This window comes from Oryctolagus cuniculus, chromosome 11 (assembly GCF_051225735.1).
Source record: "Oryctolagus cuniculus isolate XC-2025 breed Fujian yellow rabbit chromosome 11, ASM5122573v1, whole genome shotgun sequence".
NCBI classification, from domain to species: domain Eukaryota; kingdom Metazoa; phylum Chordata; class Mammalia; order Lagomorpha; family Leporidae; genus Oryctolagus; species Oryctolagus cuniculus.
Window position 1 is genome coordinate 113,671,870 of NC_142877.1, and position 25,171 is coordinate 113,697,040.

At 62.9% G+C, this 25,171-nt stretch overlaps 1 protein-coding gene across 2 annotated transcripts in view; it reads right to left on the reverse strand.

The window, feature by feature from the left end:
* MYH9 (myosin heavy chain 9) overlaps positions 1-25,171 on the reverse strand; it is an 87,703-nt gene that overhangs the window by 9,450 nt on the left and 53,082 nt on the right. For both annotated transcript variants that reach the window (XR_016217020.1, XM_051845941.3), the window contains exons 6-27: positions 22,878-22,970; positions 22,228-22,291; positions 21,666-21,764; positions 21,143-21,286; positions 19,919-20,014; positions 19,154-19,272; positions 17,585-17,737; positions 16,264-16,437; positions 14,886-15,059; positions 13,043-13,157; positions 10,193-10,386; positions 9,739-9,860; positions 8,551-8,620; positions 6,842-7,002; positions 6,018-6,126; positions 5,175-5,306; positions 4,753-4,959; positions 3,670-3,807; positions 3,217-3,340; positions 2,160-2,331; positions 864-1,076; positions 419-563 (exon numbers count right to left, since the gene is read on the reverse strand). Coding sequence is in view for 1 of the 2 variants with exons in the window: in XM_051845941.3 (XP_051701901.3) it covers positions 419-563; positions 864-1,076; positions 2,160-2,331; positions 3,217-3,340; positions 3,670-3,807; positions 4,753-4,959; positions 5,175-5,306; positions 6,018-6,126; positions 6,842-7,002; positions 8,551-8,620; positions 9,739-9,860; positions 10,193-10,386; positions 13,043-13,157; positions 14,886-15,059; positions 16,264-16,437; positions 17,585-17,737; positions 19,154-19,272; positions 19,919-20,014; positions 21,143-21,286; positions 21,666-21,764; positions 22,228-22,291; positions 22,878-22,970 (3,018 nt within the window). In the remaining variant the exon portion in view is untranslated. The remainder of the gene's footprint in view (positions 1-418; positions 564-863; positions 1,077-2,159; positions 2,332-3,216; positions 3,341-3,669; positions 3,808-4,752; positions 4,960-5,174; positions 5,307-6,017; positions 6,127-6,841; positions 7,003-8,550; positions 8,621-9,738; positions 9,861-10,192; positions 10,387-13,042; positions 13,158-14,885; positions 15,060-16,263; positions 16,438-17,584; positions 17,738-19,153; positions 19,273-19,918; positions 20,015-21,142; positions 21,287-21,665; positions 21,765-22,227; positions 22,292-22,877; positions 22,971-25,171) is intronic.

The window sequence follows — 25,171 nt, forward strand, 5'->3', positions numbered from 1 at the left end:
AGCTGACTACTTGCTGGGGGTGTTCCAGAGGGGACTCTGCAGGTGGAAGCCGGACCACCAAAGCCCTCTGACGCCCACTGGTTCCTCCACGCTACCTGCTCTGACGGGCTGTTAATGACAACCCCAACATACGGACACCTTATGCCCTCATTGCCCAAGTGCTTCACACAGATTAACGACTCTAAGTCCTGCAATCATGAGACAAACCCATCGTCCCCCTGCACAGACAGGGAAACTGAGGCACGGGGTACTTTCGCCCCAAGGAACACAGGCGCTGTTTGGGGCTGAGCAGTCTGATGCCGGCACTGCTCTGCGGGACTGGCCGCGGCACGGCAGAGCCCAGAGTGCAGGGTCACCAGGAGGCCCCTCCCCTGAAAGCAGCCCGGCTGCGCCCGCAGGGGCTGGGGAGGCCCCGCACCCGCTTGGTCTGCTCCAGCTGCTCCGCCAGCTCCTCCACGGCCTGCGAGTGCTTCTGCCGCATCTCCTGGATCTGGGCCTCGTGGGTCCGCGCCTCGTCCTCGAGGGTCTTCTTCAGAATGTTCACTTCCTGCTCGCGTTTGGACCTGGACGGGGAAACCCCTCAGAGCGGAGGCCGAGACCCGGCAGCCCTTCCCGGCACAGCCCCCGTCTGCGGCTTCTCTCCCCACTGGCCCCCTGCTCGGCTACCACAGACCCTTGTACAGGCTCAGAGCCCACCCTCGCTGCGCCCTCCAAAGCCACGCTCCCCGCAGATCTGCTAGGCAGAGGGCAACGGCCGAGGAAGCCCCGGCTCCGCGCTCTCTGGACGTGGTGGTGAGCCGCGTGTGCAGCACTGCTCCGGGCCCCCCGCCCTCGTGGCCAGGCCAGGCAGCCCCAGGCCACACCTGAGCTCCTGCTGCGCAGCAGTGGAGTCCAGGGTGTCCTCCAACTCTGTCTTCAGCGCCTCCAGCTCCTCCCCGAGGTCCCGCTTCTGCTTCTCGGCCTTGTTCCTGGAGGCGCGCTCGGACTCCAGGTCCTCCTGGAGCTCGGAGATCTGAGATTCCAGCTCCCGGATCTTCTTGAGGGCCATGTTCTTCTGGGCAGCCTCTTCTTCCACTCTGCCAGAGAGATGCTGTCAGCCTGAGGCCGTGTCCCCTGCAGGGCTCCGCCCGCAGGAGAGGCCTTAGAGGGGCAGCGGGGCAGCCAGCGCTGTCTGTGCAGGTACATCATGGCAGTTCGGTGGCTCTCGGCAGAAACATGAGGTATCCCAGACCCGGAACACCTCAGAGAAACCCCTTCACCTTCCAAATGACACACACACACACACACACACACACACACACAATGGGGCCAGCACTGTCCTGTGGTGCAGCAGGCTAAAGCCATGGCCTGCAGCACCAGTACCCCACAGGGGTGCTGGTTAGAGTCCTGGCTGCTCCAATCCTGACCCCTTACTCCCTGCTAATGTTCCCGAGGAAGCAGAGGAAGATGACCCAGGTGCCTGGGCCTGTGTACCCGTGTGGGAGACCAGGAAGCAGCTCCTGGTGCTTGGCTCTGCCTGGCCCACCTCGGCCGTCGTGGCCATTAGGGAGTGAACCAGCAGATGGAAGACCTTTCTCTCTGCCTCTCCTTCTATGTCTGCCTGTCTCTCTCTCTCTCTCTTTCTGTTTAACTCTGGCTTTCAAGTAAATAAATTTTCAAAAAAATTAACTTTAAAATGTTACACGAAAAAGGAAATACTCTAAAAAGCTACAGTCCATCAGACGGCAACTAAGTGGCAGGCAACGAGCTGTGGGCTTTGCATGGTTTTGTCTCACTGAAGGTTCACCGAGTGTTGACATCGGCAGAGGCCGTGCGTGGGGGAGGCGGGCAGGGTTTAGATGGGAAATCTGTACGTTCTGCTCGATCTTGCAATGACTCTAAAACTAGAAAAATCAAGTCTGCTTTTTTAAACAAATGTGTGCCTATAGCCAAGAATTTTTTAAAAAGAAAGTATTGTGGGCGGGAGACAGAGCTGTGGGTGGTTCTGGATTACCAAGGAGAAAGCCGCCCAGCACCCCAGCACCCCAGCACCCCAGCCTGTGCCGCTGGTGCCTGGGAACTTCTACAGCCGCAACGGAGGGGACGCTCACGCTCGCTGGCGCGGCGAGCCTGGGCAGGGCGTGCTCTGGCCGGCGGCCACGTGGGAGCCCGGGCCTCACCTGGCCAGCGCGGCCTGCAGCTCCTCCTCCTTCTTGGCCAGCTGCATCTTGAGCTCGGCGATCTGCGCCTGCAGCTCGGCGATCTGGTCGCTGAGGTCGGTGGAGTCTCCCTCCAGCTTCCGGCGCGTCTTCTCCAGCTCCTGCCGCTGCTTCTCCTCCCTGCGGAGGCGCTCTGGGGGTGGGGGTTGGGGGGGAACCTCAGCGGCTGCAGCTCTTCTGTGTTCAACGACTTACACAGCCAGGGCCAGAGGCCTTCGCGACACACAGCCAGTCACACCTGACCCCTGGATGCGGGACAAGAGCGCCGCCACGTGCGGTCCGGTGCCTGCCGGGTCTGTCTGCTCTGCCCTGCGGGCACACCATAGCTTCCTTCTCCAGCCCACGGGGACAGGTGTGTGACTCTCAGCGCACAAGGCCAAGCGCCGGATGGCACTGCTGGGTCAGGGGCACGCAGCGGGGTGTGTGTGTGTGTTTCTGACTCATCTACAGCTTCCTTAACACTTGCTGGTGTCAAACGTCTGTCAACCTGGTGGTCCTGCCCTCCGGGACGCCTTGGACGGCCAAATCCTGCAGACTCCTCCCCGTCACACACACACGAGGGGTCGGCAGGGCTGGGACACTAGGCTGGGGAGGACGCCGCCGGCCGGCAGCCCATACCCACCCCGCGTTCACCAGCCGGGTGCGGGGCTCCTCCAGCTGTGTCAGGCTCTCTCCCTCCCCGGGCTGTCCACGCCTCTCAAGGGGCTGGGGGTCTCAGCCAGCCATAGGCCTTCTACCGAGGCCTCCTCACCGCCACAGTCCCCAGAACACAGGAAACGAGGCAGGACCGGTGAGCCTGGCCCACATCCAGCCACCATCTCCTGCGGTCTCCCCAGCAGCTCGAGTGTGGCACAGCGGGCGACACAAGGGTCTGCTCTGAACCACGATTCCTGGGAACCAGCCAGAGCAACCAGGTGCTGCCGCGGTGCCCTGGCCATCTCGGGCCTCACGGGCAGCAGCCGAGCGCTGGGTCACAGGAGCCAGGGCCCCCAGCAGGCGGCCCAGGCCATGCCCTCACCTTCCAGGTCCGTGATCATCGCCTCGTGCTTGTTCTTGAGCTTGGCCAGGCTCTTGGACTTCTCCTCCTCCTCCATGAGGTTGGTGGTGAACTCGGCTATCCTGTCTTCCAGCAGCTTCTTCTCCTGAGGGGCGGGGGCGGGCCAGGCTGAGCGGGAGCGCACAGGACGCCGCAGCCCTCCTCAGAGCGCAGCCGGCCCAGGAGTGCAGGAGCAGACACAGGCGAGGCCTGGCTGCAGGAGCACGGGACCTGCCGCACGAAGCCACCAAGGCGCCCCGGCTCCGCAGGGGACAGGTGCACAGTGCCACACGGAGGGCCTCACTCGTCTCAAAAGCCAGCGAAGAGCTCGACTGCGGGGCAACGGCAAAGCTCCCTGGGGCCGCTCATTCGGGGGGAACCCTCCGCGTGGCTCCGGGAGGGGGCCGCCCGGGCAGCCACGCGCGCCTGGCCCACCTTGGCCAGCTTGCAGTTCTGGTCCTCCATGATGATCTGCTCCTCCTCCAGCTTCTTCAGCTTGGCCTCCGTGGTCACCTTCTCCAGCTGCAGCTTCTGCCGGGCGCTCTCCTCCTCCTCCAGCTGCTCCTCCAGTTCCTGCCGGGAGCCGGAGAGAGGGTGGGAACGGTGGCTCTGCGAGCCCAGCAGCTCGGCCGGGATGCAGCCCAGCCCTGCAGGAGCGGTCACGCATCTGAAGCTGGGGTGCCAGGCAAGACGCCCGCAGTACTGTTCTGGGGGTCCCCTTCAGCCAGCTTCCCGCTGGGCAGAGCGTGGAGGGCAGGGCTGCCGGCCCTCCACTCCCAGGTCCCAGAGCAAGGGCTGCAGGGAGGCAGAACGGCCTTTGCCATGCCGGGGAGGGCAGAGCGCAGGGAGAGCTGAGAGGCCCGGATGGAACAGCCAGCCCCTGGGGAAGGCCCGTCAGCTGTGCCCATGGGCAGCGCAGGCACGCAGACCTGGACTCCTGTCCTGAGTTGGTGGGGCCTGGCGGGGAGCCTGACTCCCGTCCCGAGTTGTGCCCAAGTAGGTGGGACCGGCGGGGAGCCCAACTCCCGCCCTGAGTCAGGGCCCGGCAGGGACTTCCGTCCCGAGTCGGTGGGGCCCAGCGGGGACTCCCGTCCCGAGTCGGTGGGGCCCAGCGGGGACTCCCGTCCAGAGTGGGCGGGGTCCGGCGGAGACTCCCATCCCGAGTGGGCGGGGCCTGGCGGGGACTCCCGTCCCGAGTGGGCGGGGCCCGGCGGGGACTCCCCTCCCCAGTCGGTGGGGCCTGGCAGGGAGCCCGACTCCCGTCCCCACGTTGAGTCAGGGCCCGGCGGGGACTCCTGCCCCGAGTCAGGGCCCGGCGGGGACTCCCGTCCCGAGTCGGTGGGGCCCGGCGGGGACTCCCGTCCTGAGCCGGCGGGGCCCGGCGGGGACTCCCGTCCCGAGTGGGCGGGGCCCGGCGGGGACTCCTGTCCCGAGTTGGCGGGGCCCGGCGGGGACTCCAGTCCCGAGTGGGCGGGGCCCGGCGGGGACTCCAGTCCGGAGTCGGCGGGGCCCGGCTACCTGGATGTTCTGCTGCATCTTCTTCTTCTCGGCCTGCAGGTGCTGGCAGCGCTCCTCCTCCTCCTCCACCCGGGCCTCCAGGTCGTGGCAGATCTCCTCCAGCTCCTGCTTCTTGGCAGTCAGGCGGGCGCGGAGCTCCTCGGCCTCGGCGCACAGCTCCGTCTCTGCCTGGAGCTGCTCCTGCAGCTGCAGCTTCTCTGCCATGAGCTGCAGAGGGCACACGGAGCGCAGAGCACGCGCTTGCACCCTCCTCCCGGGGCTCCGGGGCTCCCGGGCACCTTCCAGACACCGCGTCCTCAAGACCTCCAAGAACCAGCCGGCCTCCAACGCATACCCCGGGAGAGACTAACCACCCTGCTCCTCCGGCACCTGGGGCAGCAAACGTGCCTCCCCCCCGGTGGCCAGCAGGGGGCAGCACCCACCTGAGACTGCAGCGTCTCCATCTCCGTGAGCCTGTTCTCTGCCGCCAGCTGCTTCTCCCGCACCTTCACCAGCTCCTCCTCCTTGGCAATCATCTCCTCCTCCTGCCGGCTCACTTGCAGCAGCGGCTTGACCTGGGGAGAGACACAGCGGCCACGCGGCACACCGGGAGGAGCCGCGGGGGTGGACGTCAGGGCGGTCTGCGGGCCACAGCCACCGACCTGCCCGCTGCATCCCGGGGCGGCCATCCCCGGGCACGAGGACGTCCACAACAACGGGACATCTCGAAGGCCACGCTCGCGCAGGAATTTTAAACGGAGAGTGCGGAATACGAAACTGTTTACACGAGGGAAGGCTCAGCTATGCGGGAATGCGTGTGGTCTACACAGCTGAGATGTACCGGGCGAAGAGAGTGAGGACAAACACTGAACTCACTGCTGCTGGCTCAGGGTGAGGGAATTCTGGGTGGACTTCCATTTTCTGCTTCATACTTTTTTAAAAAAAGTTCTTACATATTATATACGATAAACAAAAAGCAAGCTGAACAACCTTAGAAATAAAGGGAATTTTTAAAAGGCTAGGGAGGGCCAGCCTGGTTGTGTACGACGCCTCGGGGTGGCTTCCCGAGAAGGCAGGGCCCCGGCAGGGCGTGGGGCTGCAGAGTCCGGAGCCTTTGCTGGTGGGAGCTGCTCGTTGAGCCAGCCCAGCCCAGCCCCAGAGCACGCCACGGACACGGCCACGCCCAGCAGGCCAAGGACCACACGGCCCGACTGCCGTGGGGGTAGTGGGCCCTCACAGAGGCCGGCATGGGCCTGTGCATCCCCGGCGTGCCGGCGCGCACCCACCTTGGTGAAGAGCCGCCACCACTGCCAGTTCCGCAGCTTGAGGTAGGCGGCGCAGTTCCTCTGCAGGACCTTCATGGCCGTCAGCTGCTGCTGCCGCTTGGCAAACGCCCTGTGGGGGGGGGGGGGGCACACGGTCAGCGTGCGGGAAACACACCCCGCACAGCTCTGGTCTGCCCGCTGACGCTTCTCCAGGGACCGGCCCCTGCTGGCAGAGGCTGGCTCTCCCACGTATGAGCTGTGTGACGCACACGTCACGGATCTTGCAGTGGGTCTGGGTCACCACACCGCCCCCTCCACTCGGCCCCGTCTGAACCGCAGAGACCCTGCTCTGAGTGAGGCCGTGACCTCGGCTGTCCCTGCACGCCGCCTTTGGCTGGCGTTCCCAAAGGGGGTCGCAGGGTGGCGACTGGAGGCGTTCGGACCCACGCAGCGAGAGGCCCGTTCGTTTTCCCAGGGCCCGGAGCTCACACTGGGAACGTGTGATCGGAGAAAGGACGCAGGGGCCCAAGGCCATGCGGAGCTGCTCTGGACTCAAGACGCCTCCGCGCCTGGGCACGCCGGGCCCCTCGGGGGCAGGCAGGCCTGGGGCTGTCCCCCGGAGTGACACATGAGGATCCAGCGAGCAGGGCCGTCAGCATGGTGAACCCACGCAGACCCCCCACCCAGCGGGTCACGCTAAGCCTCCGTGGGAAGTGCTCACGTCTGCTTCTTGGACGTGGAAGCCCCGGCAGAGGGGACCAGGACAGCCCGGCACTCGAGTGCCCCAGCGCACGGCTGGCTGGCGGGGCGCAGCGGGCCTCGTGGGGGGGTGCCCTGGGACTCACTTCCTGGCCAGGTAGCCCCGACAGCAGGCCTGGAATCCTATGATGACGTCGGTGATCTTCAGGTCCCGCTCCTCCTCCAGGTGGGCCAACACGCCCGCGCGGAAGAACACTTTGCTCTGGCCGATGCGGTACAGGTTGCTGTCGAGCTCCAAGGCTTTGATCTAGACGGGAAGGGAGCAGGCGATGGGGGAGGGCTACGAGAGGCAGTGGTCAGTCCCAGGAGCCCCCCACGCCGGAAGAGACGGAGCAGGGCTGCGGACGAGAGCCGAGGGACGGTGGGCTCCCGACGAGCGTGGGAAAGATGGAAGCCCGAGGTAAGGGGCATCTGAAGCCGTCCTCCCGCCTCTGCACACTGGAGCCGCGCTCCACACACCCGGCGGAGGTCCCTCCAGCCAGAGGTGGCCAAGAGCCACAGACGCTACGACATAGTTCTGCGTCGAATGCTAGTTAGAGGGCCCTGGCCTTAGCCTCTGCAAGGCCAACTCCCCCAGCTGCAAAATGTGAATAACGCAGCAACTTAAGAAACAGTTAAAGCAAATGACAGCGCCCCCTGCTGGCTGTGGGAATTACGAGAACACAGGGAGCACGCTTAGTCCTGGCTCAAGCATCCAACGAAGGGCAGGAATGAGCAGACGCTGTCGCTACTGCCACAGGGCAGCCCCAGGCCAGAGCCGGGCTCTCAGTCGTGCCCACAGGCAAGGCCTGTCTGCTGTCTGTCTCAGGAGAAGGGACTTGGGACAGCCCCAGGCAGACCCACTGCAAGTGGGGCTTTGAGGGACCCTTGGTGACCACAACTGGCCTGGGTGGTGTGAGATGGGAGGGAGGCCCAGGGGAAGGACAGCGTCCAGGCACCTCTCCTCCCCACCCTGGCTTCTCCTGCAGTCCGGGGTGGGGGGGTGGAGGGACTGCAGGTACCTGCAGGTGAACACAGCCCAGCTGGCCGGCAGCCGACCGGGGCACCACGGCGGCAGGGGGCCCACAGGGAGCAGGCCCGCCTGCCCTGCCCTGCCCTCCCACTGACTGAGAAGCGTGCGGAGAGCAGGGCGCTGTCCCTTCCCCCTCCTGAACCTCGGCCTCCCTGTCGCGAGGTGTGGGCCTTGCACACCGTAGGTATTTGGATGTTTTTCTTTTCTCTTTTTCTCCCTGCTAGCCCATCCTCTCTGATTCTTGGGAAGATTCTAAAGTAAAAAGGGACAAAAGGCAGTGGCTGCTAACCCCAGACCTGCCAGAAACAGCGGGAGGCCAGGAGTAGGAAGACCTGGGCGGGCCCCAGCCCCAGCCTGGCCTGAGTCACTGTGGGGCTGTCACACTCACATGGGGAATCCGGCTTCGGAGAGTGCGCTACGCCACGCACAAGGGGAGTGCGAGTGCTAGCCGCACAGATTCCGGTAGCGTCAGGCGAGGCCCACCGCCCCGTCCACAACACTGGGCGTGAGGATCAGAGGCAGCAAGACGCAAGAGACGGTTCCCCAGCTGGGAGAAACCAACTCTATCCGGGCCCCGTGGTGGCAGCAGGCACCCTGGTCCCGACCACCACCCTGCACCCGCGGAGGGCAGACAGGCTGCTCGGGGCCCTGGAACACTGGAAGGCGTGACACAGCATGGGCACCGCCCAACCGGAAGGGGCGCTCCAGCAGAACCCGCACCAGCCAGGAGGGCGCCCCCGTCCAACCTCAGAACCCCCTGCAGGAGGAGGCAGCTCCACTCACCATGAGCACACAGGCCTGCTTCCCGTCCATGAAGCCCTTAGGGATGGAGTTGGGCGTCAGGATCTCATACCTGAAGGAGGAAAGAGAAGCCCGGTCATCCGGTTTCCATCCTGCACGCCCGGCGCACACCTGGGATCAGGGCCAGCCCCAGGCTCGGCAGGCGTGGGATTCTGTTCACAAACTAAGGAAAGAGGGCTCGGACAGTCCCGTTCTGCTCTTTTCCCGGCTGGACGACCTAAGGTTGGCATTTTCTGGAAAGGGGGTGGAAACTCCCACGGTGCTGCTTTCTTCTCTCCAGGGCAAGCCTTAGATTGGGCTTCCGGCCGGCGCCGCGGCTCAATAGGCTAATCCTCCGCCTAGCGGCGCCGGCACACCAGGTTCTAGTCCCGGTCGGGGCGCCGGATTCTGTCCCGGTTGCCCCTCTTCCAGGCCAGCCCTCTGCTGTGGCCAGGGAGTGCAGTGGAGGATGGCCCAGGTGCTTGGGCCCTGCACCCCATGGGAGACCAGGAAAAGCACCTGGCTCCTGGCTCCTGCCATTGGATCAGCGCGGTGCGCCGGCCGCAGCGCGCTGGCCGCGGCGGCCATTGGAGGGTGAACCAACGGCAAAGGAAGACCTTTCTCTCTGTCTCTCTCTTTCACTATCCACTCTGCCTGTCAAAAAAAAAAAAAAAAAAAAAAAAAAGATTGGGCTTCCTGGCGCTGACTGCCCAGAATCTTCATCTGTAGTCCCCGCCCAGTTATGCTCCCCTTCCCTGGGATGCAACAGAGAGCGGCTAATAAACAGATGGCCTCCCGCTAGCAGCCAGCGCCACACATGGGCTCGGGGACACGGCAGGTGCCGGTGCCACCAACATCCGGGCACACACGGCACAAGCTGCAGGGCTGTCCTCCACTTCCAGAAAGTTCCTGACCCCACATTTCTAGCTGACCCTTAAACATTTCTTTCCACAGCTCCTCTAAATGTAGACGCCCAGGTGATGACTTCTGTCCCAGTAATACAGCAGGGAGGTCTCTCCTCGCACAAGGGTGCAGCTCAGGAGGGTGGTGTGAGGGCTGAGCAGGCCTCAGCTCTGTGTGCACAGGGGACACGGGGACACGGCTCCCGTGAAGGCCCCTGCTGCGGGGCAGCCCCCTGGAGACTCGGTCCACGTGCAGCAGGACGCAGGAGGGGCCCGGGCGCTGGCTCACCTCTGCCGGAACTCCTGGAAGACGACCCTGTTGGGGAAGCCCTGGCGGCAGATCCGGATGCCCTCCAGGACACCGTTGCAGCGCAGCTGGTCCAGCACCAGATGCGGGTCCAGCTTGCCGGCCTGGAGGAGGAAGGGGCTCGTGGGCTCGCGGGCTCGTGGGCTCGCTTCTGGACCGGGCGCTGGGGAAGAGGGGCCCGGCCCGGCCTCTGAAAGTCTCAGCGCGTGGCTGCCAGCCGATGCGATCACCAGCGTGGGGGAGAGGCTACAGGGAGCCCCCAAAGCAACACAAACACGGGCCACAAACGCCGTGCCTCTCGTAGGCCAGCCAGGAGCCAGCCCGCAGGGGGACTCCATGGAGGGCTCTCCCCCTGCAGGGGGACACAGCCACGGGCGGAAGGCCCTGCGTGGCCCCGCCCGCCCCCACCCCGCGCCACGCCACTGAGCGGCCGCACCTTCTTCTCGTGGTTGGGGATGATGCAGCGGACGAAGTTGGGATTGGTGTTCCTCAGTGTGGCCATCAGCTTGGCCAGCTGCTCCTTGTAGAGCTGCCCCACGGTGCGGAACATGCCCTTCCGCGTCTTGAAGGCCCCGGGCAGCGCCGTCTCCGACATGCCGGCCACCTGGTCCAGGCCAATGATGCGGTCCACTGCAGAGATCACGCGGAAGCATGTGAGCGGCCAGCAGTTCCGCTGGGGAGCGGAGGGGCAGCAGACAGAAAGGCCGACAGCAGGACAGTAGGGGAGAGACAGTGGACAGCACCACCTTACTGCTGGAGACTGCACGGAGCGCGGAGAGCGTTTCCAAGGGCTGAGCGGACCTGACCGCCGACCAGGAAGCAAAGGGAAAGCCCCGGGGTCACCAGGCCTGTGCTTGTCGGGGCGGAGGGGGGGGGGGCGCATCCGCCCAAGGCTAAGCTCAGGTTCAGTCTCCTGTCACGCTGGCCTAGTGGTCAATGCCTGGCTCCAGCTCCCGATCCCAGGGTGCTGCTAATGCAGACTCGGGGAGGCAGCAGGTGCTGGGCAGCTGGGTTCCTATCATCCAGGGGGAGACCCAGACTCAGTTCTCACCAACTGGCTCCCGCCCTGGCCCAGCCCCGGCTGCTGTGGGCATCGGGGGAGCAAACCAGAAGATGGGAGCTCTCTCTGCCTCTCAAATAAAGGTTAAGAATCATCTACCTTGCCTGCCCTGGAAGGCCCTACTCCCCAAGAAATACCATGAGCAGGTCACGTGTTTTGGAGTAGAGAATCCTGCGGTCTTATGGCCGCTTTGTTGCAAAAAAAAAAAAGCAGTCCTTTGATTTCCCTGTGACCTGCACCTAACAGCCCTGGGCTAGGGGTGAGCAGGCGCACGCTCGAAGGCTGCCCTGCCACTGTCCGCAGGACTCTGGACGCCCTCCCTCTCTGGAATCAGCCTGCAGAGACCCCTCGACCCAGGGTGGAGCGTGGCGCTGGCTGGGGTTGACAGCACCGAAGGGCCGCTGCTGCCCACGAGGCTTCCTGCGGCTGAGGTTCGCTTCTCTACCCCACTGCATCTGCCGGCTCACACATCTGGACCCATCTCAGGGGAAGAAGGCCTTATCCCTTAAGCTCAGGCTCAGCAGCAGTGAGCGGATCTCTTCCTCTAAAGCAGAAAACACGCAGCCCAATGTGGCCAGTTACTGGAGATCAGTTTTAACCACGAACTAATGTCCCATTTGACGTCTCCCGTTGCTGAATGCAGACATTAAGAATCCTGAGGGAGGGGCCAGCGCTGTGACACAGCAGGTTAAAGCTGCAGCCTGCAACGCCGGCATCCCACAGGGCACAGGGTCAAGTCCCGGCTGCTCCACTTCCGGTCCTGCTAATGCATCTGGGAAAGCAGCAGAAGACGGCCCAAGTGCTTGGGCCCCTGCACCCACGTGGGGGGCCCGGAAGAAGCTCCTGGCTTTGGATGGGCTCAGCTCCGGCCGTTGTGGGCATTTGAGAAGTGAACCAACAATGGAAGACCTCTCTCTCTTTCGAGTAAATAAAATAAATCTTAAAAAAAAAAGAATTCGACTCCTGTGGGAAAGCCCATTTCCTGCTCCTCTGTGGCAGTTCCCTATGACTTAACTAGAAGACAGCAAGAGGAACGCTTGCTGAAGCAAACCAGGAGCGCAGACAACGCCCACGAACCAGCCTGTGCAAATGGAAGCGCCTTGGACCTTACACAGCCACCACAGGGCCTCCTTCACTGGCTACCAAAGGCGTCCTGGGAGTGGGAGGCTTGCGCAGAGGCAGGCTAAGGGTGGCCCCACTAGGATGGGTCCTTGGATGTGAGTGGCCTGCCCCCAGGAGGGCTGGGCCCAGGTGGAGCTGACACTTGCTTGCTAAGCGACTGTCGGAGGAAGGCACAAAAGTCCTCGCGGCTTTCCGGTGCACAGACACCTGGCGGCACGCAGCGCCCTGGTTCTCACGGTTTCTGGTGCACAGACACTGGCGGCACGCAGCGCCCTGTTTCTCACAGTTTCTGGTGCACAGACACTGGCGGCACGCAGCGCCCTGGTTCTCACGGTTTCTGGTGCACAGACACCTGGCGGCATGCAGCGCCCCTGGTTCCCATGCCGAGACATGCGCAGCCGTTCAAGCAGGAAGACAGCCCCTCTAAAGGCGGAGCTCAAGGGGACGTGGACACTAAGGCAACGATTTTCCGCGTAAGATACACAGCGTGCAGTGCCGGCAGCACCTCACTGCCGCACCCTGCCAGGTTTTCTACAGGAGGCCTGCGAGGGGCACGGTGCAGGGAGACTGCCCAGGAGCTGCTCAGGGGGCGGGGGCCTGGCCAGGCAGGAAGGGCCGCGGGCTGGGGGAGACTCGGCAGACGCAGGTCTTGCACAGTCCTGGGCCACACCACACACAAGCAACACCACTGAGGGCAGCCGGTCACCTGGTTCTAGGTGGAGAATAGGAAAGCGTTGATAGAAATAGGCTCTCTGAGCGCTCTGCATCTCTGCAACAGAGAGGTTAAAGCAAAACCCAGGCAGAGGAAAGGGGAACCCGCAGGAATGGTGAAGAACCCCAAAGCACCGGGCCCGGCAGGGAGGAGAAGGCAGCAACAGTGCGGCACAGGGGCAGGAAACCTGCGCGAGGCTGGGGTGACCCGGCGTGGGCGCACAGCCACGGCCGTCTGCGGCTGGCAGAGCCCGACAGGCGCCCTGCCCCAGGGGGGCACAGCTACGGGGCACCTCAAGGGCGGAGAGGGCAGAAACCACTGGCCTGCGCCCACCGACAACGCAGGGAGCTGCCTGGATGCGGCGGCGGGGAGGCAGAGGGCAAAGGGCGTACCATCCTTCCACAGCTCCGACACGAACTTGTCCGAGGACTGGTGCAGGAGGGTGGCGATGTTGTCATTCAGGGGGTCCATGTTCTTCATCAGCCACTCGTCGGCTTTGTAGTCCACCTGCGAGAGCCCCAGAGCCCGAGTCACAAGCTGCTCCGTGGCCACGAGCGCCCGTCTCCCGCGAGGCCCAGCCGGCAGGAACGGGGCACCCCCTGCCCTCGTATCTCCAGCCCCGGGGAGGCAGCGGCACAGGACACGGACAATGAGCTATCAGGTCGTCCGCTGTGGCACACGCGCCCTGAAACGAGGCAAATACCACACAGCGAGCGGGCTAAGACCGCGCTGCGGCCGCTCCGTGGACACTGGCTTTGCTTTTTTCTTCTTTTAAAGGCAATATGAACATAAAGAAAAACACCCTGGAAGGACACGCATCAACACGCTGACGTGTCAATCTTTGCTTTCTGTCTTTTTGGCACGTATGTTCCTCTAATGAACATGCATGCTAGCCTTCCTTTCTCTGAAATACAGTCTTAATAACACAAGCAAAACAAGATGGCATTTCCATCAGAAAGGGTCCCGAACACGACAAACAGAACGGCAGGCATGCCAGCCCCTCTCCTCTAAACCCAGGGTCCACGCCTGGCTGCCCGAAGCGAGGTGTCTGAGGTTGGTTTCTTTGTCCTGGGGGCCCACGCACGCCTGCGGTGAGACGCCCAGAGCCCGGGCCTGAAGGATTCTGCCTTGGCTCAGCTGGTACAGCACAGCCGATTTCCTCAGGCAGGGCCCCTGGGAAGGCTTTCTGGTGGTCCCAACTCGGCGGCAGTGTGTGTAATTGCATAAAAGCCCTCCCGCAGCCTCCGTGTTGATGAGCCCGTGTCCTTCTCCCAGGCGAGGGTGCAAACGAGGCCCAGGACGCGCTCCTCCGCCGGCTGGGAGACAGCCTCTGAGCCGCCTTGTGCTGGGGAGTTCTTAAGGGGGCAGCTGCAGCAGCCTCAGCGACCAGACAAGCTGCACAGCCCAGGCCGGGCGGCACAGGGCACGCGTGGAGCCCAAGGACTGCACAAGGACCGTGTGTGGCACAGGATGGCCACTAACCAGGACACGCCAGCCCGTGGGACCGCAGGTTCGGGCTGCAGCTAACTGCTGGGGACCTGGTGTGAGGAGCAGAGATCTCGCTGAGAAAAGCCCGAGTCTGGTCTGAGCACGGACCTCACAAGCGAGTTAGGAAAATGACGGCGGCCGGGCGTGGAGAGGAGGTCTGCCCCGTCCAGGTCGTGCAGCCACCCACGGTGGGGGCTGCTCCCCAGCCCCGCCCAACGCGACAAGTTTGGTCATGACGGGAGACGATTCCACTGACTCCGGTGGGCAGAGGCCATGGGTACTGTCCCCAGCCCACCCCGCACGGGACGCACACAGGACAGTCCCCAGCGGGGACAGAGAACCAGGGGTGCTGAGACGAGCAGTCCTGCTCCAGAGCACGGACTTGTGCCACACCCTGGGCCTCGCAAGCTCCTTGAATACGAGCAGGAAACCACGGCTCAGAGACGAAGTGACCGGCCCAAAGTGACCCAGCTTGTGAGGGGCAGAGCCCTAGTTCCGCCCCCAACCTCCACACGCTGAGGGCAGGTCTAACACACTGCACCGCGCTACAACCAGCCTGACGGCGACTGTGTGAAAGCAGACGCCTGTCACCGGTCCACACGACCCCCGAGTCCCCCGCCACTGCCTGGGCCCCGGCCCCGGGACTCCCCCGCCACTGCCTGGGCCCCGGCCCCGGGACTCCCCCGGCACTGCCTGGCCCCCGGCCCCGGGACTCCCCCGCCTCTCCTTCCCACGGGCTCCCCTCACCTTGCCAGCGTAGTGGATGATGCAGAAATCCGCTTTGTCCTTCAGCTGCTTGGGCTTCTGGAACTTGGGGTGGGTGCCCTGCTCCTGCATCACCTTCTCCACAAAGCTCTTGTCGGTGGCTTTGGGGAACCAGCATTCCTCATCCAGCAGGGCCAGGATGCCGGGGGGGCCTGCCTGGAGGAAGACGGTGCCAGCACAAGTGAGCAGGATGTGGGGCTCGACCCTGCCTGGCTCCCCAGAGGAAAAGCAGCAGCACTGCAGACAGAACTCTGTGTCCACGTTCTAGAACCTTCTAGAACCCTCTAGAGCCTCGAATGGAGCTGAGATTGGCCCAGCGTCCCCCTGCTCTCCAGCGCCATTGAACGGGGGGGTTTGATGAGACGTGCAGCTCCACCAGCCCGCGCACCAGGGAACCTGGGTGCAGGGTGTGCTGGGGCCTGCCCCTCACACGATCCTGACGCTGAGGAGCCAGCGGCTGCCCAGAGACACCGCCTCCCACCTCTGGGTCTGCACCACCGTGTGAGGCAAGAGCCCCTGGGAGCCCACTGCCTACTGCACAGTGAATCCCAGGACGAGCCAGCAGTCAGACATTGCCGTGAGACAGCGGGCAAGACTGGGGGCCAGCTGGCTTCTTGTTAATTGGAAAAACCAATTGACTGAGAACAAAACAAAAACCATCGTCACCGAAGTAACTGGTTTCACGTGGGGACCGTGGCCGCCTTCAGTGCCCCTCCCCACCGGCAGTGCTTTCAAAGGGACTTTGTCCTCGACTTCTGCTTAGTGAATGGCCCCAGGTAACTGTGCTGTGACCACACTCCAGCAACTCACGATTCTAGAAGAGTACACTCCACTGTCATCAAGAGGGAGCCCAGACAGCTCCACTTCACCCTCAGACCTACAAAGCCAACAGGTGACCCCAACGCCCCCTGGCAGGTGCTTTACCTCTGAACTGGCTGCTAAAGGAGAAAGGATTCTCCTAACACAGCTAACGCTGTGGGCGAAGAACTCCAGGGCCACGTTAGTGCTGGGGTGCGGAGCGGGTGCAAGCTTCTACAGGTGCACCCAGAGACAGCACCCAGCACCCAGGGGCTGCACAGCCTTTCCACACAAAAGCACAGCTGTTCCTTTAAGGCAAAGAAACGCCTTTTGGGCCCCCCCCTCAGGTGGATGCTACTGGGTGGCCAGGCCCAGCCACACCCCCTCTGGCCAGCAGCTGGGTGAGGCCTGTCCACAGCTGCTGCCCGGGCCTCTCCGGCACCAGATCGAAGCCCCTGGGCTTAGTCCTCCAGGAGGGGAGCTGGACACTTTCATGAGCAACGAGAGCTGGAGGCGCGGAGCGAGAAGCCAGGGCGGCGGCCAAGGCAAGCCGGGCTCTTACTGGCTTCTCGATGAGGTCGATGCAGGGCTGCAGGTCGAGCCCAAAGTCGATGAAGTTCCACTCGATGCCCTCGCGCTGGTACTCCTCCTGCTCCAGGATGAACATGGTGTGGTTGAACAGCTGCTGCAGCTTCTCGTTGGTGTAGTTGATGCACAGCTGCTCGAAGGAGTTCAGCTGCGGGAGGGACACAGCGTCAGCCAGATGCACCCAGGGACCCCTCCGGGCCACCTCCCACTGCCGCCATCCGCGGCTGACTGCTCGGGGGCCTTCCCTCTATCGGCCCTCTCTCAGGAGGGCCCATGGGCCTCTCCTAGCAATCTGGGAAAGCCCTTCTCAGAATGACGTCTTAAAATGCAAAAGAGGCCGGTGCCGCGGCTCACTAGGCTAATCCTCCACCTAGCGGCGCCGGCACACCGGGTTCTAGTCCCGGTCGGGGCGCCGGATTCTGTCCCGGTTGCCCCTCTTCCAGGCCAGCTCTCTGCTGTGGCCAGGGAGTGCAGTGGAGGATGGCCCAAGTGCTTGGGCCCTGCACCCCATGGGAGACCAGGAGAAGCACCTGGCTCCTGCCATTGGATCAGCGCAGTGAGCCGGCTGCAGCGCGCCAGCCATGGCAGCCATTGGAGGGTGAACCAACGGCAAAAAGGAAGACATTTCTCTCTGTCTCTCTCTCTCTCACTGTCCACTCTGCCTGTCCAAAAAAAAAATGCAAAAGAGGGCAGGAGCTACACTGAAGTACGGTTGTCCACATCCTGCCACACGGCGCCGAGTACCAGCCAGCCACGGCTTAAGAACTGCCAAGCTCCAAAGAACGGCTGCGTGCAGACGACACAGCCAGATCTCTGCGACAGCTGGGCAGTGGCACGGTCACAAGCACCAACCAGCGCCACACAGCCGTGCTCTGGACATTCTGTCCCACTCATGGGCGGGGGGGGGGGGGGGGATGACTTCACTAAGAGGTGATGGAATGTTCCCCCCTTCCAAATTCACGGTTGCCTGAAACCCACTGTGGACCCCGGTAAACAACTCTGGGCTACTGTAGTTCCCACTTCCTCCTAGTAGACCTCAAAGTCTTCAGGACAGGGACACTGTCTGTTCCAGCACTTAGTGAATATCTGCAGGAGGAAGCACTCGCCCAGGGAGCCTCCGAGGCCATGACCGCAGAGGTGCAGCCTTCCTGGCTGGCAAAGGGGGCTCCGGTTTGAGTGCACCCGACTGACATCTCAAGGCACAGCACACGGCAGCCCCGGACTGCGGGGACCAGGGGACAGAGGACTCGCAACCCAAGGAGGCGGTGCCAGGGGGCAGGGCGGGCGAGGCTCACATCAAAGATCTCGAAGCCGGCGATGTCCAGGATGCCGATGAAGGAGGCGCCCTGCCGCTTGGTCTTGTCCAGAGCCTTGTTGATGCGCAGCACCAGCCAGCGGAACATGCGCTCGTAGGTGGCCTTGGCCAGGGCCTCGATGGCAAAGTCAGCCTGGGCAGGGGAGAGACAGCGAGGGGAGCAAGGGGTCACCCACGAGGACTCTTAGCACCCGCTCCGCTCCACCCCAGCCACTTCACTTCTGGGACCCCTCCAGAGACACAGCCCTGGAGGGGGGAGAAACAAGAACTAAAAGGCTCGCATACAACCACGGTCACTGTTGCGTGACTTATAATGACGAAAAGCTGAACACCCTAACTATCCACCAACACGGGCACGGTAAACGCGCAGCTTTGCAAAGGCCCTGTGAGGAGAGCGTGAACACATATCAGCATTTGCAGAAAAAGCGGTAGGCGCTCTGAGAGTCACTCCAAAAGGACGCGGCTCGGCTCAGGTTGCTAAGATTAGGGAAGACTCCACATCAGAAGTGAAAACGTGAGGGGCGGGCCGGGGGCTGCTGTTTGAACGGTTCCGTAATGAAGCCAGAGCCCCACCGAATTAAAAAAGCAAGAAGCAGAGAAGCCCGCCGAAGCCGGCTGCCCACAGTCCTCCTCCCTGCCTAGAACAAGGGTGATCTTTCTCCTCGCTCAGCTTTCCTGTATTCCCTTAAGTGTGCGCGGTACTTTCGTGATGGAAAAAACAAAGGCTCTGCCTCGACCGGGAGGGAGACGAGCAGTGGGCAGCGACCACGCTCGCTGCCTTTGGCCGACTGTCCTCGGGGTAATGGCCCCCGGCACGGCAGCTGTCAGCACCCGGGGTGACGGAGGCAGCAGGGACCGATCGCTAGGCTCCTCAAAGCACTCGAGAGATGGCACTGGCACCTTAAAAATCCCCCGCTGGCAGCCTCCCGACAGGAACCAGAAGCCCCCCACAGGGAAGGGGAAGTGGCCAGGCCTGGGAGGACCTTGCTCTAGGAGGCAGGCACACTGGTCTGGCACAAGTGAGGAAACCCTTGCTCATCTCTCACCACACGCAGCAAGGCAGCAGGTGGTGGGCAGAAAGCCGCCTGGCACGGGCCTGGAGGATGACGGATGCCGCCACCCTGGCACCAGCAGGCGTCGTGCTATGGAAACATCAAGTTCTTGCTGATACCAGAGGATGCGCCGACGTCCTCTGCAACCCCCTCAGTCTAAATGCACGCTGGCGGGACGGGCAGAGGCACAGGGCACGAACGGATGGCGGCCCCTAGGCCTGAGGCCTGGAGCACGTCACTCGGCTTCTCTGGGGCCAGCTTCCTCCAGCTGGAAAGGGACTAGTGCCACCTTGCTCTCTGGGGTGCGACAAGGACTGGGTAAGGAATACACGTGGAAGTGCCTACCAGGACAGGCCTTGGCGCGATAAGAAAGCCAGAAACGAAGGAACAGCAGGACGGGAGGAACGGAGCTGAGCGGGTCTCCCACTGCTGACGGCCCAGGGCGGGCCCCAAGCCGCGGCCCAGCCGCCCAGCCGCCCCGGCTGCAGGAGACTCACCTGCTCTTTCGTCTGTGCCTTCTGGACGTAATCCCGGCCCACCTTGATGCGCGGCGTGAGGATTCCTCTGGTGAAGTCGGTCACATTGATCCCCAAGAGGTGGGACACCTTTTGGGCAGCTAATTTTTCAGAGAGTAAGAAGGGGAGGGGCACAGAGTTGTAATTAGACCCAAGGGACAATCCCCCCCTTCCTGGGAGCCGAGGCAGAGGGGTGCGGTGGTAACTGAGCCAGCATCACCGGACAACTGAACCCGAGCAGGCCACGGGGCCCCAGGGGGCAGGGAGGAAGGCGCTCTCCGGCCCCTCAGCCACAGCTTGGGAGTACGGGGTCTCCACCCCCAGCAGGGCTGATGGGAGGCAGGCCCACCCCAGGACCAGAGAGCTATCTTTTACCATCCTTACACCCACGTGTTTAATTTTTTAGACTCTGAGAGGCCACATGTGGGCTGAGGAATTGAAATGCATCTGCAGGGACTAGGAACGGCAGTGGCTGAGTCGGGTGCCGTCACGACACATGGCGCTCACAGGCAAGGCCCGTGTTGCGGGGGCGCCCTAGCAGAAATCACTGTTTTAGCGACCCAGACCAGTCTCGGGAACTGTTGGGGGCCGTCTTGGCCCAAACAATCCTAGGTTTTTCTAACTCAGTCTGATGCTGATTCTGAGACAAAAGCAGGGTCGTGTTTGTGTGCACTGTGCACTGCACAGAAGCTGGAGTGACAGGAGACCCAGGTCTGGAACTTCCTCCCGGCAAACCCCCGCCCCGACCTGTGTTGTCCGGCATGGACGCCTGGTCAGTGTTCCGCTCCTTCTTGAAGACGATGTTGCCGAGCTGAAGGACCCCGGAGATGACCCGCAGCAAGCCTTGGGGTGCGAGCAGAGGCGGCTCAGAGGCAGGCAAGGGGGTAAGCCCTCCCCACCCCGAGTGGGTCACTCACCAGGGACCCTGAACAAGACCCTGGAACCACGGGGCACCAGCTCTGACCCAATGACAAGAGGTGGACTCACCCCTCCCTGCCATCACCCCACAGCCCTGTACCCAGACATGTGCTCTGGTGACCCTCCCAACACTTCTGAATCTGGACCAAGGGGCCTGCTGTCTGCTTGTACAAATAAAGGTTGTTGTTGTTGTTGTTGTTTTACAGGCAGAGTGGACAGTGAGAGAGAGAGACAGAGAGAAAGGTCTTCCTTTGCTGTTGGTTCACCCTCCAATGGCCTCCATGGCCGGCGCACTGCGCTGATCCGACGGCAGGAGCCAGGTACTTATCCTGGTCTCCCATGGGGTGCAGGGCCCAAGCACCTGGGCCATCCTCCACTGCACTCCCTGGCCACAGCAGAGAGCTGGCCTGGAAGAGGGGCAACCGGGACAGAACCCGGTGCCCCGACCGGGACTAGAACCCGGTGTGCCGGCGCCGCAAGGCAGAGGATTAGCCTAGTGAGCCGCTGCGCCAGCCACAAATAAAGTTTTATTGGAACACGGCCATGCCCATTCATTTACATCTTGTCTGTGGCCCCGCTCTTCTGTGACAAGCACTGTGCCTCAGAGTAGACACGGCACACTCCCTCACCGCCCCATCCTTCTATGACTAATGTCCCAGGCCAGGGATGCAGGGCCCTCTTCCCCTTCCTCCAAGGAGCCGAGACCCCAGGGGCCTGCCCCTGCTGCTCTTAATTCTGGGTTTCACCAACACACAGAGCCTATCCCAAGCCTCCCCCACACTCTGGTGAGATTGAGCATGAATGGACAGGCCAGCATCAGCAAAAGCCAGGGCTGCAGCAGCACACCCAGGCCCGGGCCGTCCAACACTCATCCTGTGTTCCCCTCTGGGGCTCCGGCAACTTCCAAGTGAGCCGGGCGCTCGCATCTGAGGCACCAGGTTCCCACGCACTCCAGGCTTGCTCAGAACACACAGGCACTCTGCCCCACTGCCTGAGGGTGCGGGGCCCTGCCTCCCCTCCCCTCCTGCCCTCCTCCCCTGGGCCGGCCCGTACCCATCTGCTCCTCCTCCGGGATGCCCATAATCCTCATGGCCTCCATGGTCTCCTGGAACATGTCCTTGTCCTGCTGCCCGGGGATGGTGACATGCCCGTTGGACAGGAAGCGGTATTTGTTGTACGGCTCCAGCAGAAGGTCAGCTGCGAGATGGGGAGGACAAGGGCGGCTCAGTGAGGCCCCGGCTGATCTCAGAGGTTTGGAAGTCTGGGCGACAGCCCCTGAACCCACTGAAGCCCTGGGAACCGCAGAGCAGCTGCCATGCCAACCGGCCTCGGCGGTGAGGCCGACACCCGAGGGGCACAGGAGGGCATCCGGGCCCCGTGGGGCGCATCTACACGTGCGACAAGCCCTTGTGCTTCCCTGCGTGGTCGGACACAGAAGACCCAGCCGTTAGGATGGTGTGCAAAACACAAGTCACTCATTTCCCCGCCCCAACTCCAAGGCCAAAGTTTTCCTGGCTTACATGGCGAGTGCATCCCAACCCCGGCAGGAGCCCAGCGCCGTGGGCGGCCCACTCACTCTTGAGGTGCTCTCCGGCCCCAGACAGGAGGTAGTAGAAGATGTGGAAGGTCCGTTCTTCCTTGGCTTGACGGATAGCGCGGGACTTTTCCAAGAGATCTTGGCCGACGTTAAGGAACCTCCCTGGTTTCCTCTCAGTCCCCTCAAGAGGAACTGAATCTGCACAAAATGGCAAGGCCAAGCACGGCGAGCTACCTCGGCTCCACCCTGGGGTGGGGGCGTCTGGGAGCCTTGTCTCCTTCAAGGGCCCCTGAGGAGTACGCGGTGATAGTGCTCTCACGAGCCAGGGCGGCAACACTCCTGCAGGCAGGGACGAGCCAGGGCGGACCCAAGGCCACCGTGTGCAAGCCACGGGTCTGGCCCGTCCTAGGTCCGACTTTGTCCTGCAGGTAACGAACGTCCTGAGCCCACGCCGAGTTCTCCGGGAGTTCATCCGGGAGTCTTCCTGACCCCACAGGGCAGGTGTCACAAGAGGCCCATAAAGGGGCACAGCCGCTGCTCTCTGAGGTCACCTCCTCCCATCCAGACCCAGGACCCTCACACCGGCGAGCCACAAGGATACAAGTCTCAATGTTGGCACCCACGATGTAGCCATTGACATCAAAGTTGATGCGAATGAACTTGCCCTGAGGAAAGAGGGATGGAGAGGTCAGAGGCCCCCTGCCTTACCCAGTGAGGGACCAAGGAGACAGCCGGAGCCTCCTGCCCCTGTCTGGACCTCCAGCTGGTACAGCTCGGGGACAAAGCCCAGAGTCTGTGTGTGCCCGTGAGCCAGGCCAGGGCTCCCATGTGCCCCTGCTGCATGGTGTTCAGGGCTCCAGGCCACCACGGGCCTGAACACAGGAGCCCGGCCTAGCCCAATCTACGCCCAAACTCCTCCAGGGAGGAGCTGGCTCCCCAGCCATCTGGAGTGCTCCCCACCGCTCAGTGCAACCTCGGGTTCTGACCGGTCACGGCGGCACGCCATGATCCTTCACGGTGGCTCTCTTCTGCCTTCTATGAAGGAGGCTCCACCCTCCTAGGGGGAGCAAGACAAGGCCACACTGACCGGAACCCAATCCAGACTACTCCACGTAACAGGCCCAGGCACCACCAGGCTGGAACCGGCCTCAGGTTGAAGGTGAGACACCTGGAGTGGCGGCCACGTGTGCCAAAGCTCTGGATGAGGCCCTGTCTGTCCCCGGAGCCAGGACACTGCCGCCCGCTACTCACAAATCGCGAGGAGTTGTCGTTCTTCACGGTCTTGGCATTCCCGAAGGCCTCCAGGATGGGGTTGGCCTGCAGCAGCTGCCGCTCCAGCTCACCCTGCAAAGGAACCCAGAGACCCAGTGAGGGCCAGCGAGGGGCCTGGGCTGCCATGCCCGGTGGACACAGTGGCAGAGCCACGTCTGTGCATCCGACATGCCAGCGATGGAGGCTTCCGGGCAGGCTGCAGCCTGGGCCAGGCCCCGGCATCACTCAAGCAGGCCTCTTCTGCCAGGCCTCAGGAAACCTTGACTGCTGTGAACTCACTTCCAGGACTGACCAACCAGAGGCCCTAAAAGGGAAAACAGGAGAAGGGAGCCCCCCGCCGCAGGAACCGCGTGCCAGAGGCCCAGGGCTGGCTCTGGAGGAGTGTGTGTGAAAGCAGCACGTGGACTAAGACAAGGCTCACGCAGGGCCCTTCCCTGGGACAGGGGCTGCAGCCTGTGCACACCGCCTCCCTGCCTCTGAGCCCCACATTTTCTCCTTTCTATGGGACAGGGACACGGAGACACAGAGCCACAAAGACGCACGATCTAGCACTTCATCTTCCTAGAGGTCCCCCATGCTGTCTCCACCAAGACAGGCACTGAGCAGGGCGTCAGCAAGGCCCACGCTGGGCTCTAAGCCATCAATAAATCCTACATGCGAACCACGGCATCTCTCAGCTGACAGGATATACCCCATGCCTGCTTCCCTGGATCCTTAAAACACACAGGTGGGTGTCACCGAGTAGCCCATTTCGCAGAACAAGCCGAGGCTGAAGTGGGGGTGGCTAGCCCTGGGTCATCCAGTACGAGCCAGCAAAGCAGGAGTGAAATCCGAGTCTTCTACCCACCGCCCCAGCCCCACAAGCAGCCCCTCCAAGCCAGGTGGAACAGGGCCGCGAGCCGCGGCATCTCGGTAAGGCAGGCACTGACCAGCCCGGCTGAGGCGCACAGGAGTGCATCACCTGGACTCCTCGGGAGTGGCTGGGGGACAGACGCCCACATGTGGCCAGTCGGGGCTTGCACTTGGCATGCTTGGAGTCAAGCCAGGATTTCTGGGCACAGCAACAGCCCAGGACTGAGGAAAAGGAAAACTCCCAAGAGTCCCAGCACGGCCACCACCGCCGGGACCTGTCTGCCAGCTCGGAGGATGCTCTGAGCCCCGCCAGGCAGCCTGGAGGCCACCAGAGACCAGAGAGAGGCCGGCTGGAGCCTCCCCTCCAGGAGCCCTTGGCCAGGCCTCCTCCCAGGCGGGGGACCACACAGGTAAGTGAGGGGGGCGCTCCGGTACCCTGCGCGAGGGTCAGTAGGGCCACGGCAAGTGGCAGGGGTGAAAACCATGGCGCAGACTCGCATGTGCCTTTGGTGGTAACTGGATGCCGGGCTCTAACCCACAGGTCATGGGCGGGCCTGGGCAGCCAGCGAGGCAGCCCACGGGGCCAGCTTTGGATGGGAGCAGCTCCCCCACCCACTGAAGCGCGCCTCTCAAAGCACAGGCCAGGCGGCCAGGCTGGGCGGCCACTCCCGTTCCCGCAGACGGAGGGAGCAGCCGGCCCAGCTTCGGGGCAAAGCCAAGGCCTCTGTGTTTGGAGCTGCAGTTGTTGCTGTGGAAAGAGGGGCCTCAGGCCAACTCGGGATAACTGCCGCGGACTCCAGAGCCGAGCTCCCTGCGGAGGGCGGCGAGGGCTGACCCACGGGCTGCTCTGTTGACCTCTGAGGAGGGATGCAAGGGATGCGTGTTTTCCAGTGACACGTGCGTAGTAAGAAATGATGGGCACTGTAGGCTGTGCCTGCCCCTGGGGTCTAGAGTTACCCATCGGTGTGCAGGCCTTCCCCAGGTGCCATTCCTGCCAGTGGGCTGCAACTGGTGCCTGAGACATAGAGCAGCATCCTGAGTCACACCCAGACCACGCAAGTCCACCTGGACAGTCCTATAGACTACACAAGTCCGCCTGGACGGTCCTACAGACTACACAAGTCCGCCTGGACGGTCCTACACTCAGACCACGCAAGTCCACCTGGACGGTCCTACACTCAGACCATGCAAGTCCACCTGGACGGTCCTACACTCAGACCACGCAAGTCCACCTGGATGGTCCTATAGACTACGCAAGTCCCCCTGGACGGTCCTACAGACTACACAAGTCCACCTGGACAGTCCTATAGACTACACAAGTCCACCTGGACGGTCCTACACTCAGACCACGCAAGTCCACCTGGACGGTCCTACACTCAGACTACACAAGTCCACCTGGACGGTCCTATAGACTACACAAG